Here is a 17,436-nt window from a genome sequence, read left to right as displayed (position 1 = left end):
AAGCCCAAAGACAAAAACTATCTATGGGATAATGTGGAGCGCACCATCCAGTGTTGTAACACCTTTGTGCTGTGTCTAAACTGATAAAAAGGCTTGCTTATCGAAGTTCTCCATATGAAAAGCCTACATGACTGTGACTGCAAGGGTATGAAATCTTGACTCAGAAAGGGTGCTGTGGAGCTCCCTCTCCACTGGCCTGAGATACCCTATCATCATCACGCTGCGCTTCCCCTCTGAACAGGTCGAATGTCTATTTACTTTCTTCCACGTGTAGCTTACTATAACGTGTTGATCAACTCTGTAGTCTATTTCTTTACCTTTCCCTGTGTTATTTGTTATAAATCTATCAAGGGTGATCAACATATGATTACTGCCTCCATTATATTAATAGAGAATGTGGTTTGCTTGTGGGTATTGGTGTTTATTATTATTGAGGTATGGTGTTTATTAAACTAATCTTATTAATCACACAGTGAGTCCCAGTGTTTGTTTGTGCCACCTGGGCCCACAACCGGTAGAGCAGAATCCCCACTGAGTAGCAGGCGGGAAGTCTGTTGGGTCACAACACAGGTCTATAAAATGATAAAAGGACGAGTTTGCAGAGTATTTTGCTGCACTGTGTCTAACTCCTGAAAAAATACAAGTATTATATACAGTAAGTACAGACTGTCTGTTTATAATCTATCTTTTCTTGGAATCTACTTGAAAAGAATCTTGTTTTTTAAAGTTACCAGTCAACATAGATTCATTTCCCTGAATATGACTCACAAAATTCACTGGGATGCAAAGGCCCTGCAGGAGGTAGAAACCAGAAATAGAGACACCACCTTCAGCATATGTACTTCAGAACTGTTATTTACTTTTATGAAAACAATAAAGAGGGAGAAATTCCAAGTTAAATCTCCTATAGTGACATCTTCACATGTATTCCAGGTTGTAAGTCTGTTGTCTGGGTAAACCAATATAATTTACATTACCCAATAAAGTCATTATTTTTGTAACCCTGTCCAGTCAAAGCATTTAGCAACCCCATGCAAGAAAAAAATGCCTTTGATTTTCAAGGGATCACTAAGCATTGGTTGATTCCAATGGAGTACTTGGAGTTCAACACAATGTGAACATTGAACTGATGCATGTGATGTATTTACTTTATCTGCCAAGGTTACTTTTGATCATATCTGCATTATGGCAGGATTTGGCCCTTCAGCTTTAACATTAAGCATTAAGACAGACTGATTACTGAACTGTATATATGGACTGCTTAAGCTTCCTACTACAAAAGTCCACTGGGGTCTGGACAGTGACTGTAAATAAACAAAGACATGGAGCAGGAACAAAGGCACAATGTTTTACTGTTTTTGAGTTTCAAGTCTCAATTGGAAAGCCTGTTAACTTGATCCAGATTTTTAAAATTAAGCTGTGTCCTTCTGTTGCAAACAGTATTAGTGAAGAATACCTACAGACAAATTTCGTCTCAGTATTCACTTGCACTGCAAAACCAAAAGCAGACTGGATTTTGTCCAACTGTTCTGTAATAGCAAGAAAATATTTTCATAGCTCTGCAGTACCAACAAGAACAAAGAACAATGAAGACGTAGTAGTGACACAATTCAGATCACAAAGAAAGGATTAATCTGAAAAAGACAGGGCTGTTTTAAAATAATTTTTATAGCAGTATCATGTCTAAATGTTATTGTGCATTAATTTGCTTACTTGGTTTTTTCATTCAAGATCGACAGCTCAAAATGCTTTCACCTTAATAAATGGGTTTACATTTCTTCTCAGAGTTAATATGTATTGTAACCCATTGATTTTATTCCTTAAGTATATTTTTAGCTCTTAAGCTGTTTTAGTTTGTTGGGTTTCTTATATTTGAACTTCGGTTTGAGTAAGTTATGCTTTTGCAACTAAATCACACTTAAATATTTTTTGCAGCAAAATGTCTCTGAGGATCTGAAAATGCCAGAACTTCCGTGTTGGGGGAGCAGTCAACCTGCCTCTAATTATCTTTTGAGCAGCTCTGTGAATTTACCTAAGCTATGCTACAGAATTTAAAGTTATAATTTTAGCTGGTGATTACAGTAATACACAAAGAGATACTTACTGCAGTCAGCTTCATCTGATAGGTCTTCACAGTCTGGTTTATAGTCGCAGACAAACTGAGACTCTATGCATTTCTCATTCCCACACACAAAATCAGTGAGGGCAGGGCATTCCCTGGGATTCTCTCCAACTGAAACAAACAGGAGATTTAAATCAATATTGTAGTTAAATCAAAAAAAGCTCTTTTTCATTTGTTTAGCACGTTCCCTAAAAAAGGGTTCAGTGAGCTATTGGAAAGTAGATGGGCTAAAGGCTTTTTTCTGCTCATAATTACAGGATGTCATTTGGAAAATAAGAGCATTTTAAACAGAAAAATCACTGTTACACAACATTTGTGCAATCCACAAACTTTTAAAGCTTTTATAAGATGTTTAACTTTTTTTTTAAGAGTTTAGAGAAACTTCTGCTCTGAGTATGTGAACGGCACAAAATTGCTTTTATGATATTTAATAAAAGGATCTGTTTTACAATAGCAGTTTTTTATCATCTCTGAAAGTCAGTGAAAGCCATATCACAAAATGAGAGTAACTTCGTACCTTGCACATAAAGTGCCAAAACTAGAGTGTTGAGATTCAACCATCTCCGAACCATCAGACTATAAAGAAGCTTACATAAATGAATTTTTAGTTCAGTATGCTGGGTGCATAATTTCAATTAATACTAATTTAAATAGTTCTAGTAATCCCCAATGCAACATTTCAGATGCACTCTGCTTAAGCTAAGGTTTTTTTTCAGTCTGGAGCTCCAAGTTGGGAGAGAAGACATTTAGGAGAATGTATTTTGACTCTATTCATTGTATTATGTTTCACTTTTTCCTTCAAACATGACTAAAATATGACATCATTAAACACAGCCTGGACAGAACACCTTGATATTTACCTTTGTGCAGACGCATATTTCCAGAAGGGGAAGTTATTGATGACAGGGTATTAATCTCCCCAAATAAGGTACCTACTGAGGCTGAGGAACTACATTCTCATTGAAACAAAATAGGAAAGGAGAACTAAATTTCTATTTTGTTTAAACGTGTACACAAGGTAATATTAAATAGAGCAAAAACACAGCATTAAAATGTAATTCAAATATTTAGAATGAATAGTGCAAAAACAATTCAGTGATAGGGTTGGTTACCCGCAAGACCGGACATAAATTTTCAGTTTTGAAATATATACATCCCTCAGTTTCAATAAAATATGATTTCAAATTTATATCTGTCTTGTTCTTTTGTTTTTCAGTTTTACACTGTCAGTTTGATCTGATTAGGTGTCAGAGAATCCACAGACAACAGCATTGCCATGAATGCCTTAAATACAGGAAAAGCTATGGTTGCTTTTTAGAGAGAACCGATGTGGCAGAGAGCCCTTAGAGGAGAAGTGGACTTGAGAAAAAACTGACTGAAACATTTGTGACGTTTAAGGCAGTTTTCACATCTCTCCCAAAATATAATAAAACTTGATTGAAAATATTACCAAAAATACATTAATATGTCTTATCCCAAACTATGGAAAACCACAGAATAGTTGAAGGAGAACTCTCAAGATCATCTAGTCCAACCCCCTGCTCAAACAGCCAGTTTGCGTTTTGAATATACCCACAGACAGAGCCTCAACAACCTCTCTGGACAAACTGTGCTTGTGTTTGACCACCCTCACAGTAAGAAAAGCGTTTTATTCTGTTCAGATTAAATTTTCTGGTGGTTTTGGGGTTTTTTGGGTTTTGTTTTGTTTTATTTTTTAATTTGTGCCTGTTGCCTTTCGTCTTGTCATTGGACATTTATGAGAACAGTCTGACTGCCTCATCTCCATTCCCTCCCATGCACTGGAAATGAGGCACTGGAAAACTAAGTGACTTCCTTAAGTCACTTAATGGCTTAAATAATGACAGAAATTATTTAATGGGAGAGCCATTAGGGTACAATAATTTTCACGTCTTATTTTACTGCATGTGAAAGAGGTACATTATCACCATACAGCAGATTGATATTTGAAAATCCTTGGCTTTGTGACTGATCATATTCCTCACCTTTACCTCCTTTCAACTTTAATCAAGACAATGTTGTGTTATTCTATCATTTATATTTAGCACATAACATTAATTGCAGCTGTTCCTTTTTTTCTAATAAGCTACTGTATAGTACTTCAAGCATATCAGAAACCAGCATTTAAGACCATTATTAATTTCTTAGCTTATCCTAAAATAAAACACATGACCCATACACAGTCAAAATGAAAACTGGTATCTCAACAGATGTGAATGTCATAAATTTCAAACATAAAGTGACGTATCTGTGAATTTTATTCTTTTGGAGTAAGACCTTGTTTGTATGTCAGTTTCAGGAATACGAGGTTACATTTATGATGATGGAGATTCTTCCACAGCCTTTGGCAGAGATAAAAATAAAATCCCTCTCAGAATCAACATACCAGCATTATCATAACATAGTCAAAGCAAATATTCTAAAATCCTGTTCAGAATTGTGACATTAAAGATCAACTTTCCAGAGTATGTGCTCATTCTGACCAAAACTCCTACACCAGAAAAAATACATCAAAACATGAAATACAGTGGGTTTTAACCATAAAATAAAACTTCAGCATCAATACACCCAGTAACCAAAGAGAGGTTCACAAAGAAGTTGCAATGTAGAAGTTTCATTTTTACCAGACATTCTTTAAATATCATATGAAATCACAGAAGCATAGAATCATATAGTTTGGAAAAGACCTCTGAGATCATCAAGTCCAACCATTGATCCAGAACTGCAAAGTCCATCACTAAACTACATCCCTAAGCACTGCATCTATGTGTTTTTTAAATACCTCCAGAGGTGGTGATTCAACCGCCTCCCTGGGCAGCCCGTTCCAATACTTGAACACCCTTTCAGTGAAGAAATTTCTCCTAATACCCAAACTAAACCTCCCCTGGCATAACTCGAGGCCATCTCCTCTTGTCCTGTTCCTTGTTATCTGGGAGAAGAGACTGATTCCCACCTGCCTACAACCTCCTGTCAGGGAGTTGTAGAGAGCAGTAAGATGCCCCCTGAGTCTCCTCCAGGCTAAACAACCCCAGATCCCCTAGCGGCTCCTCATAAGACTTGTCTTCTAGACCCTTCACCAGCTTTGTTGCCCTTATCTGGACATGCTCCAGCATGTCTATGTCCCTCTTGTAGTGAGGGGTCAAAAACTGAACCTGGTATTTGAGATGCAGACTCACCAGTGCTGAGTGCAGGGGGACGATTACTTCCCAAGTCCTGCTGGCCACACTTAAGCCAGGATGCTGTTGGATTTCTTGGCCACCTGGGCACACTGCTGGCTCATGTGCAGCTGGCCATCAGCCAGCACCCCCAGGTCCTTTCCCACCAGGCAGCTTTCCAGTCATTTTCCCCAAGCCTGTAGCGCTGCCTAGGGTTGTTGTGCCCCCCATGCAGGACCTGGCAGTTGAAACTCCTACAACCGGCCTCGGCCATGGGCCCGGCCTGCCCAGACCACCCTGCAGAGCCTCCTGCCCCCCAGCAGATCAACACCCCAGCTTGGTGTCCTCTGCAAACTGGCTGAGGGTGCACTCGATCCCCTCGTCCAGATCATTGATAAAGAGATTAAACAGGACTGGCCCAGTACTGAGCCCTCGGGGACACCACTTGTGACCGGCTACCAGCCAGATGTAACTCCATTTACTATCACTCTTTGGGCTCATCTATTCAGCCAGATTTTAACCCAGCACAGAGTTCACCCACCCAAGCCCTGAGCAGCCAGTTTCTCCAGGAGAATTCTGTGGGAAACAAGTGTCAAAGGATTTACTGAGGTCCAAGTACACAACATCCACATAAATCCACATAAAATGTCCACATATGAAAATACGTATTTAATCAGAAAAATGTGTTAAAGAACATATTGGAAAATATGTTCTCAATTCTGAGGGCTGAGCTGCAATGTAACAAAAAAACCATCTTAGAAACCACTCTGAACAAAGAAGAGAGGACATTCAAAATATTATCTTAGCCATTTCTAATTTAGTCATCAAAATTACAGGGTTGCCAAAATCTGAGTTTGCCTATCAGTACTGAATTTGGAGAAGGATTTTTCCAAAAACAGTATTCGAACCTCCCTCTAGGGAGCTGCAGTACAAATCAAAATTATGTCTCCTAATGAACAGCTTAAGATATTTTTAAAGCAGACATTTCAGATAAAATGAGAAATGTTCATTACGTCTTATTTCATTGCATATGTTGGTTGTATGGAACTGTGTGTAAAAATATATAGCGTCTTGGCTAATTGTATTCCTCAGCTGTACTTTCATCATTATTAAGTAGAAAGATAACATGTATTGGACGATGGTTAACTATATATAACATGTAATATTATATATTTTTTTCCCAAACAGTCAAACTCACAACATCCCATGACAATCCAAACACGCAGAAAAACTATTCTAAGCAGAAAAAACATGAGAAAATACGGCAAATTTTCTTTCTTGCCTTTTTAATCTAACAACAGCTCAAGAAACTTATAAGGAACAAATTTAACACACTCTTGAATACACTCCAAACAAATGTGGGCAAAAATTATTAAAATAATAATAATTAAAAGATCAGTTGTACTTTACTCACTGTTTACTTTACTCTGAAGTTATCTTTGAGAAGGTACAACATCAAAATGGACCAGTGAGCCACAGCAAAATAATGAGCTGTTTCCATGTTTGAAAATATCAGAGGTAGGAACTAATAAAATATCCAATACGGAAATGTGGATTTGTCACACAATAGGAATGAGCGGAATTGCAGGGAGCTGAATTTTTTTTTTTTATAAGTACTAAGCTTATTTCTGAATATGCTATGAAAAATTTGAAGACAGCTAAGATATCCAAGAGCAAAAGAAAACATTTCATTTTAATTTAAGAAAACTGTTAACCAGAAAGAACTTTCACTTAATGAAAAAGTCATAAATGCTCTTTTTTGACTTGCACTTCTTCCAAAACATTTGGTTTAGCCACTAAACTGAACAATCCATTGTTTGCTCAGGTCTACATATAATTTTACACCGTAGAAAATATCCATACAGACACAGAGCATTAATCTACAGGCATAGCATGAGTGATAGAGCTATAAAAACTGGGGTTGAGGGGTGCTTGTTTTTTTTAGCAAGAACAGAAGCTCCAACAATATTTATTAATTTCCAGCACTCTTGCACATTTCTTGGACAATTTATTTTATTTTTCATTATGCTTTTCTCTCTCGTCCTACAATTATTCAGTCCATAAACCTGGGGAGGTCTGATGACTATACAGATATGCTGCAAGTCATAAGTCCATAATCCATTCCTTTCCCACAAAAAGAGAATATGTGAAAAAGAAAACCCCACCCCAAACCAAAATAATATATAATATAAAATACAAAACCAAAATTAATATTTTCATAGCTTATGGTAACAAGAATCTACTTGTTTAGAGCAATTAAACCCTTGATTTTCTTCTATATCAAAGCTGACAGGTCACAGCACATATCCTTGCCTTATTTTCTATCCTTGCCTTGTTTTTCTTACAGTAAATACTTGAGGATTACATTCTCATAAATAATAATAAAAAAACCAACCAAACAACAATTATTATGGCGTATCAAAATGCTAGTTGTTTATTATACCCATTTATTTGGTATCTCCTTGGTACTGCAGCATTTCCTGAAAATCAGACACCACAAGAAACTATCACAGGTCATACTTTAGATGAAGTAGTAACTACTGACTGCATGTTACGCAAATCCCTATGCCAAATGAAATGGCAGTACTTGAAAAGGAAACAGCATACACAGGATATCACTTTCCAATTAAGTCCAATTTGGATTGATGCAGCAAACAGACATATAATCTTCTAAGTAATTTTTAAGAATCCAATAGAACTGACTTGGCTTTTGGATCATTAAACCTTACAAAAGAAGCATGTTACCAATGGTTGTGATAGAACTCGCATTTACATACACTCACTTTCATTTCTATGTATTTTGTTCTGCACAAACCTTCCCTAGTAGGAATATGTGTGTGTGTTTGTACATATATAGAAAGCAAGCAAGACACAGATGTTGTGCATGCCACAAATAAATTCTGACACTACTGTAGATACATCACAAGCTACATATTTATATCCATCTCCAATATATGTTATCTATGGAAGATTAGCCTAAATAGTACTCACAGAATTTATAGACGTGACAAGATTAATTTGGAGATAGCTGATGAATCCAACACTATTAATCCAGACACTGTTTCAGTTACCAAGAAAAGACTGACTATGAAAGAACTCATAAAAATGGTCCTCTTTAAGTTTGCTACTAGAAGACAGCACCAGGCCAGAGAGTGTTTCTCTGATTTTGTGAGTACAAAAGCTTCCATTTACCAGTACTTTGCAAGATGAAAATATTCCTGTAATATCCATTACATCTAAAATCATATTCAAGTATCAGCTCGAAAAGCTACAGATCTTGATTGAAACAACATGGATAACTGCAAAACAGTTTTTAGTTTGATAGATACCAGTAGGTTTCATAGATTCGGTGTTAGGTTGACATAACTAATGTTCTCCTATTTAAAACACCTGTAATGAAAGAACTGACTGCTCACACAGCCAAAAAGAAGAGATGCTCTTGCTGTGTCACATTACAGTGCTTAAGACTCATGTATGTTTTCACTGGTTATGTTTGGCCAGTGCTAAGTGCTTGTGAAAGGCATATGGTGATTCCCAAGTTATTTATGGTTGCTAAAGGCTGCAGTGAATAAAATCTTGAGCTGTTTTGAAAAGCAATGTGTAACTCAAGGTCAGGTACACTGAACTGCTGTTTACCAAGAGTCGCATCTTTACTCTCCAAGAGGAACACGTATACTCACTCATCAGTACACCATGACCATGTCAACAGTATGACATGAAACATGTAATGTATATTTAAGGGAAATTAGATGTTTTCCCCTCTATTTGCCTTTTTAGAAATACAGGTCCCTCTGAGTATAAATGTTTTCAAATTACAGTTGAAAATTCACCTCTTGCTATTATTTGTTTGAATTTGTGTTGTATAGTGAGAGCTCTTGTATCACTTCCCTCCCCTCTTCCACAATACTTGAGATGTAGGAATAATCAAAGATTTAAAAAATGAAAAATATTTTGTTGACAATATTATTCAGTGAAATTAACTTTACTTTCTAAGTTTCATTCTTTTTTTCAATTAAAATGTATGAAGTACAAGCTCCTAGGTTTCATTAGAACTGGAACACAACTGTACTCAGTACTCTGAAGTTCAGAAATTATGAGACATAGTTTGTATCAAGCTTTTAATTTGCTTACCCAATTGTTCAGTACTTTTTTCTACATCACTTTTTATAGAACATTAAAACTCTATTAACAAACTCATCAATAATGTTTCTGTCCATGGGTAACCTTGGCAATCTTTTGCAAGGAAAACTAGATAAAACTTTTCTGCTCATGCAAGCTAGATGAAATTTCAAATAAGATTATTCTGTAATTCAAAAACCATAGGGAATTCTCCTCACATAATGTATCCTTTAAAAGGCCAGATTTAATTCAAATATATGCATTGGTTCTGACGTAAATAGCAGATCTAACAAATGATACTGACTCTTAGGAGAGAATTTCACCTGTAGATACAAAAGTTTGCCAATGGACTTCCTAAAGATGCTCAAAGCAAGTAGTAATATGGTGCCTAAGGCCATGAAATAAAATGGAAGAATAAAAATTAATCCATAGTACTGGAAATGTACAATTGGCTCGGGCTCAAACAATAAAAAAGATAAAAAAAATTCTCTTCAGCTTCTAGTGCTGATATCATGAAGTATGTAAACCCACACCAGGCAAGGACAGATGTTTTTATATTTGATTAAGATTGAAAGACCAACTTTGGCATAGAGTACATTAGTAGGAAAAGGAACTCATGCTCAGAGTACCCTCATGTAAAGAGCTGCTGTATTTTGCTTAGTGCTAAAGAAGGCACTAGGGTGAAGCACTGAGGACTGAGCAGTGAGTAAGCGTCTGGTGTTCTAGGTTTTATCTCTTTGAAGATGTCAAGTGGTAGAAGAAAGGATGAAGAGGAGATAAGGTAAAAAATCAAGTGATGCTTTTGCAGAAAATTCTGTTTCCCAGGGCTTATGAAGATGTTCAACCAGAGACAAATATCACCTAAAGCAATTGACAAGTGATCTCTACTGCTTGGTCCTTTATCTCCTCCTTGTCCCGATTTCAGTGTAAAGCTATATTACATCTCAGAAAGTTCATCTGAATACATTATTTTTAGAACTTTTCAACAATATTTACCCTACAAAATTACTATCAAGCTGTTGTTTCCACTGTGATGCAGAATCAATCCAAACCAGTCACAGCATTCTGTCACAGATTTCTTAGAAGCATATTATATTGATATTTTCTTTTTTTTATATATGGACTTGACCTAATGTGGTCCACAGGGATGGTTGTGACAGACCAATGGAGTACAGCACAGAGGTGCAAGTTGCAGTTATCTGCAACAAGGAGACATTTCCTCAGCTGAGTGCTCTCTCTGGCTCTGCAGAATCATCATTAGATGTGAAGTTCATCTTGGCTGTCAAATGGCATGGAGGTGTACGGTGGGTTACAAAGATCAGCTGTTATATGCCGTCTATTTGTACTGGAAAGTGCCTACCCTCTACAGTAATTTCACATGAAAACGAACTCAGGCTGGGTCAGTGTTCATTCTTCTAGTACTGCCTTTATAGACAATGATTGTGAGGGTAAAAACCTCCTAAAATCCAGCCATCTCTACCCTGTATGTTTTGCTAGCCATGAAAAGTTGGATATGGAGAGTAAGCGATACATGAAGTGAATGTCAAAATAATGAGATTTTAATTTTATACTGAAAACCTGCTTTTGCAGCCACCTACTACCAAACCAAAGTGTCTTTGAAGTCAGCAGTATTTTTTCAAAAGTTTCACAGGAGATAAACAGAAACCGAAGAAGCCACTGAGGTCTCTTCATTAAAAGTAAGGTGAAAGCTAAAACTTGTTTCTTGCATTCAAAATCTGTGGCAAATGACCTTAAATGCTTTCCTAATAACAACCTGAGAGTTACAAAAAGAAGTGAAGATGATGAAAAAATCTGATTAATCTCTCATGCATTTTTTACATAATCTCAAACAAAAATAGCAGTCCTGGAGTTTTACAGGTAGGCAAATGGCTTTTGTACAGTGCAATAAAAAGTAGAGAATATCATGATTTTCAGGCTGGTGCTATCTCTTCCTTCTATTCTTTTAATCTTTTAAAAGAAGATTGTCAAATGCAATATTATTCATTCCCTGAAGCCAGGATATGTATTTGGCTATGTAATATTTTCTTGTTCAGTAAAAAATAATTTATATTTTTTTATAGGGTTCTAAAAATTCTTAACATGCAATGCTGCTTAAGTGAACACGTTGTGCATAACATGACTTGCACAGGAATTCAAATCTTCTCCCAGTGTATCCCTGGCAAGCTGGCTTGAGGGACCCTGTATTTCCCCTACATTTCTCCCAAGCATACTGTCTTCCCCACCAAGTCCTCTGCTCAAGGGCATTAAGGATGTCCTGTGGAAGGCAGCTGTGGTTTACACATTTCCAGAAGGGAGATTATTTTGTGCCTAGAAACAAATTGTGCGTTATCTATACCCTCTGCTGAGTGTAATGAGACCTGTGTTCAGTAAGATTTTAACTCAAAAAGGGTAAAGCATATTCATGTTAATGTATGTTACAGTAACACAAGTTAAAGCCACCAAAAATTACTAGACTTTTCAAAATGAGCTTTCTTCCTCTACGACGAAGCAGATTCAATAGATATCATCAAAATGTAAATTGACAGCTCACCATGAAATCACAGAATAATTTCCTTCTAAAGGCAACATCCAAACATTAGACTAACCAGAATTTTACTATTAATTTCAACACATTTACTGAGAAGTTTTAGCTAGGTGATGCAATTCCAGTGTTCCATGTCAGAATACCCTGACATTGACCTATTTATAAAAACAAGTGAAAACATAAAACATTAAAATATTTTAAAGAGGGGAAAAAAGGAAAAAGATCAAAACCCCCAGGTAATGGTACATATATTCTGGCTGAATACAAATGTATATCTTGAGTGACTAAATCAGCTCAAGCAGCTTCCCTCTCACTTCAGGGCCAGGTTTGTATTGAATATTTTTGTTATAAGAGTTTGAACTCGTCTCAAGTGTCTTAGAAGAATAAACTAAATTCTCCACTAAATGCAAAGCTTTGCATGATACATTGCTGAGGATTCAAAGAGAACACCTGAACGCTAGGATGTTTTAGTTTTTTCTCTCTGATCTGCAAAGCTAGGATGGAATTCTAATGAGAAAGGATTTCTCTGCTGAGACTTTCAAAGCTTCTTGTTTATGGAAGCATGGAAGCAAAGTTGTTCAAAGGATTGCAGTACCTTCACCTAAGGTCTTTGCCATAAACAGGAGGTGAGGAGGAATACAAATACATGAGGAGAAAGGGAAAGAAAAAGTTTACCACTAGGCAAAACAAGTTTTATTACATTTTAAAGAAAATTTCTGTTCAGCTCAATTTGGTTAATGAATTTCCTATTAATAGAAGCACTGTGGCATTTTGATTTTGCTTTCATTTAAAAACTAAATTTAAATTTAATACCACTTCAAGTGTGACTGAATGTGTATCCTATTCACCTTAAACATGAGAAAAAAGCCTGTGAAGTCTGATGCCAAATAGGCAACCCACAAAGATCACTGAAGCTGTAACGAAAGAGATCTTTCTTCTTTCTGGACTTTTATCACACTGAATTGCCAGACCATGAAAAAATATGTAAATCAACGGAATAATCAACTATTCTCTAAACCTGAATTTAGAGTTATGAGTCACTTATTTTCATTTATCTTTCACTGTTGTTTTTCAGGTGGTGCCCTGGGATGCCAAAATCAGTATGCATGATATGGCTGAGTAACGTATAAGTCCATGCTTATACTCCATCTTTTGTATCTGGAGTACAAGATTCCTCTTTAAAATTACAGATATAAAAAATCCAGACTGCTGGCAACAACGTTTAATGAGTTGCGCTCTTGATTCACTGTTATATGACAATAAACCATCACCTGGAAAAGCACATCAATAAAGCTCAAAGTGCTTTTTAAGGTTACAAACCCATAGCGTATTTCTGACTTTTAAAGATTTTAAAGATTTTTAAAGATTTTAAAGATTTTTAAAGATGTTATCGTGAAAAAAAGTGTCAGAAGTCTCAAAAATAGAATTATCCTTAGGGATTATTCTGTACAATACTCATAGGTATTTTACCTTTTTATTAAGGCAAAATTGTAGGCATTTTTTCAAGCCTGCAAATAAACTCATACATGGTCAAAATAAATTATTTAAAAGCAAAAGAGATGATCACTTTAAACTCCATTCAGGTCAACTAGAATAGTCTATCACTAAAGTTGTATAAAGAATCATTGTACAAGAAGTTAAAAAAAATTCTAATGTAATTAATCAATATATGAATTAATTTAATACTAAGAATAATCTCTGGCTGTGATGTGACTCTGCTATTTTTCACCTTTTTCAATTAAACCTGCAAAATAAAGATATACCAGATTTGGAATTCAAATTATTTTTGCTATCGAAACACAACTGACCCTTTTATAACCAACTGATAAGACTCTTTTACACCTTCTTTTTTTGTATCTCTGACAGTATTTCCAAGACCTACCACATTGCCAATAAAGCCACAGTTGCTTCTTGACCTCAACTTCCATAGAAATCACTGAGACTTGAGGGAAATGAGCCTTGCAGTATAGGGCCCTAGAATCTCAGATCACAATAAAGTTTTATGTAATATTCTACTGATATAAAAGCTTTTAACTAATTTTTCAAAGGAAATAGTGAAAAGGTTCTCTTTTGTTAGTTGAAAATCCTCATACAACATGAGCTATGTAAATCACAGTTATGTAAGTAGAAAGCAAAGAAAGTCTGCAGAGCTAATCCACTTCCATGCAGGCTCTGTTACAAGGTATAGTTTCTTTATATAACACATTGTACGAAAGCAAGCTGAAGGAAAACATGTTTAATAAAACAAGTCTTTGGATTATTAAACTCCGCTCTAACCATTGAATAATACCATCCTGCATGAAAACAATTCTAATATTTACATGTCAAAAATCCTCACACAGACTGCCCCTCTTTCCTCTTCACTCTCTCCACTTGAGTACATTATTTCTGCAGAGGCAATTATTTTATTTTGTTGACTACAAACCACAATCCAGGAATACCATTCAGTAGCTTCCAAAAAGACAGTCAGTGAGGAGGAGACTATCACAAAATATCTGAAAGCTCTAAAATTGCTCTAACATTAGTTTCTACCACTACATACCATCTGCTGGGAAGCAGGTAAACATTCATTTTTCCCCCCCTGCAATTTAGGCTTTCTCATTTCCATTCCATTCTGTTTTTTTCAAACCTGTTATTCAAATCTTAATTATTTCCAATTAACTTCTAGGTTTTTTCTGTTCCTCTGCTTATGTAATTACTATGGCTAGAATATCCATAATATTATATAAGATTCTAGTTTAAACTTACGAGTCCCAGTGGAAAAGATAGATGTGGCCTTTGGTCCCCCCAGAGGACCCTGGTCATATGCTTAGCTCAGTAATTCTCCAGCTATAAAAACAGTACATGAGTATTGTAAATTCGGTCATTTTTTTGAGAAGAAACCTCTGATCCCTTCTGGTTTGTATGCTACTCTTCTCCTTGAGTTTGGCCACAGTAAGATTGTGTTTGCTGCCTTTTAGCTTTGTTACAACAGACACAATAAAACTGTGAACGCTGCACTGTGAAAAAACAATTTAGACATGACATGCTTTCTCTATCCCGAATGCCCCAGGCTTGGGTCAGATGGGAAATGTTATTTTTGAGAATCTGGCAAAATGTATTTTGTTTGTTTGTTCTACAAAGGTAAAGAACCGATAACAAGAAGAATGAAAAAGGTCAGACCATGTCTTCATGTCATCCTTCATGTCATCATGCCAACAGGAAGGTCAGCATACCAAAAGTCTTCAGAAAATTAAGAAGCAGATCTCAACTTGTGGAGTAGAAAGCAAAAAAAATCATACACAGAGCTGATGTGGAAGGTGCTAAAAGACAATGCAATAATTCTCTTTCATCCTTGGTTTGAGCCTAACTATCATTGTAGAGACAGGAAAAACATGGTGTGGGGTGAGGTTTTTTTGGGTTTTGTTTTGGTTTTTTTACAGGCATGCATTTGCACACATACAGTTAGAAAGGAGATATATGACAGGCCTCTGATCCTGCTGAAAAGCAAAGACATAAGCATAAACTCATTCCCATAGGATATATACACCTAAAATTTAATAAAAACCCTGCTGTGCCAGGCACACACTACTGGAGATGCTGTAAGTAAATGTTTCCTGACTGTATAAAGACCGTACCTTATTACAGTGCAAGAACATCCACTATGCAAGTGACACCTCTATACAGGATTAGCATCTTGGATCTCCAACGTTTCTGATTCAGTCTTTAAAAAATTTCTTTGCATTGTGTATTTGCCTTCAACTGTGTATTTCAAACTTCTATGAAAAAAGCCTCCTCTGAATCATCCATCTTAATAAACTGTAATTTTCTGCAAAATACACAGGAATATTACTACACCAAAGCTGTAAGTGTGTGAAAGTAGTTAGTGTGCATGGTGGAACTGCTTTCCCAACAGAGCTTCTTGTAAAACAAATAGTTGCTATACAGTAATAAACTCAAGGTACTTTCTGAACTGTTACACTGCAAAGGTATTTTAGTTATAAAACACTATTAAAATTCAGATTTATAGGGTCATAGACTAAAACCAATGTAAATTTCAGCAATCTTAAAATTTTAAGAGATTTAAGATCCTTCATATGACAGCTTTCCAACTCCCTACTGAAAAAAGTATCCTTCCTTGCAATGACAATACTGTGGAATCTTTCTATCTATGTTTATATAATGCCTGTTTTCAGGTTCTTATAAAATATGTGGACTTAAGAGTAAGCAGAAATATTTTTGCATTACGTTATGTAAAGATATGCTGATAACATCTTTATGAACTTAACAAGGAGGTTTTGTCTTCCTTAAAAAAAATGAATCCTGCTATTTTTACCTGCTGAATATCTTTATGAATCTGACTGTGAAATTGGGTGTCTAAATTGTTGTAGCCCCAAAATGAGACAGAACCCCAAAAATGTGGTTTAACAAGACCCCAGTGTATGAATTAATATATCTGGACACAACTTCGCAACAAATTGCGAGAGACACCTGTATTCTCTTTGTTATTCAAGTTGATAGGGGAATGTTGACCTCCCATCTACTACCAGGGCATCCTTATCCATGTACCCTTGTCTTTGGAGAATAACTATATACATAGCAATGGGGACAATGAAACACTTAGAAAAAGCGCAAGGAAATCACTAGTGTTCATGTGCCTGGAAGGGCTTTTAAGGGTATATCTGCGTGAGAATTTTAATGAAAGTGCAGTTCTGATAAGTCCCAAGTTGTATCCAGTTTCCATCCTTTGATTTACATCACAGAGCAATTTCTGAATGCAAAACCCGCATTTTTCCGATGAAACTAGATCAAAAGATGCTCTCCAGAAGCGCACTTTCCATGTTCCACCTGATAATGGGCATCCACACCATGGCAGGAGATTAAAGCTTGCCCACATAACTTTCCCAAAATTCAAAGTGTTGATATATGGCATCAGTAATGACTGACTGACTCAACAAATCCACTTATATTGTGTCACCATGTTCCCTACCAGGGATGAAGACCACATCCTTTCTTGATGGAAGCCATGATCTTCCATAAAACCATAGTTTTTATCTTCCCTTTTTTAAAGGGAAACTCTGTTCCTATTTTAGCCTATATCCACAAAAGGATTAATTCAGTGAGTACTCTGTGAAGGAGTCAGAGGATTTCTTTACTTTGCTGGCCTTAACATTTGAACTGAGTTGGGAAAAGGAGTAGTGACCGTAGTTCATTTGTAGTTTCAACTCATTTTTATGACAAGTGCCTTTACGATAAAGCAGGGAGACCACAGGCTTCATGTGATGTAATCTCACATAATTTATATGCAATGATTATATACAAAATCAGACACTCAAGAACTTTCTAATGAATTAAGGAAGGAAAGTTCTTTCTCAAAACCAAATAAATCAAAGAAACAAAACCTCAAGCATTGCTTGGATTTATCTGCAATAATTTAGGGTGCAAACTCTGCACTACTAAAAGACTTTCTGTATGAGTAGTGGTATTGAAATTGTAAG

At 36.1% G+C, this 17,436-nt stretch overlaps 1 protein-coding gene across 1 annotated transcript in view; it reads right to left on the bottom strand.

The window, feature by feature from the left end:
• MALRD1 (MAM and LDL receptor class A domain containing 1) overlaps nt 1-17,436 on the bottom strand; it is a 282,749-nt gene that overhangs the window by 91,358 nt on the left and 173,955 nt on the right. Inside the window, exon 29 of the mRNA XM_027777677.2 lies at nt 2,105-2,233. Coding sequence (XP_027633478.2) covers nt 2,105-2,233 — 129 coding nt within the window. The remainder of the gene's footprint in view (nt 1-2,104; nt 2,234-17,436) is intronic.

This window comes from Falco peregrinus, chromosome 5 (genome assembly GCF_023634155.1).
Source record: "Falco peregrinus isolate bFalPer1 chromosome 5, bFalPer1.pri, whole genome shotgun sequence".
In the NCBI taxonomy this organism is placed as follows: Eukaryota; Metazoa; Chordata; class Aves; order Falconiformes; family Falconidae; genus Falco; species Falco peregrinus.
The sequence above is the reverse complement of the archived record's forward strand: the minus strand, read 5'-3'. Positions and strand labels throughout refer to the sequence as shown.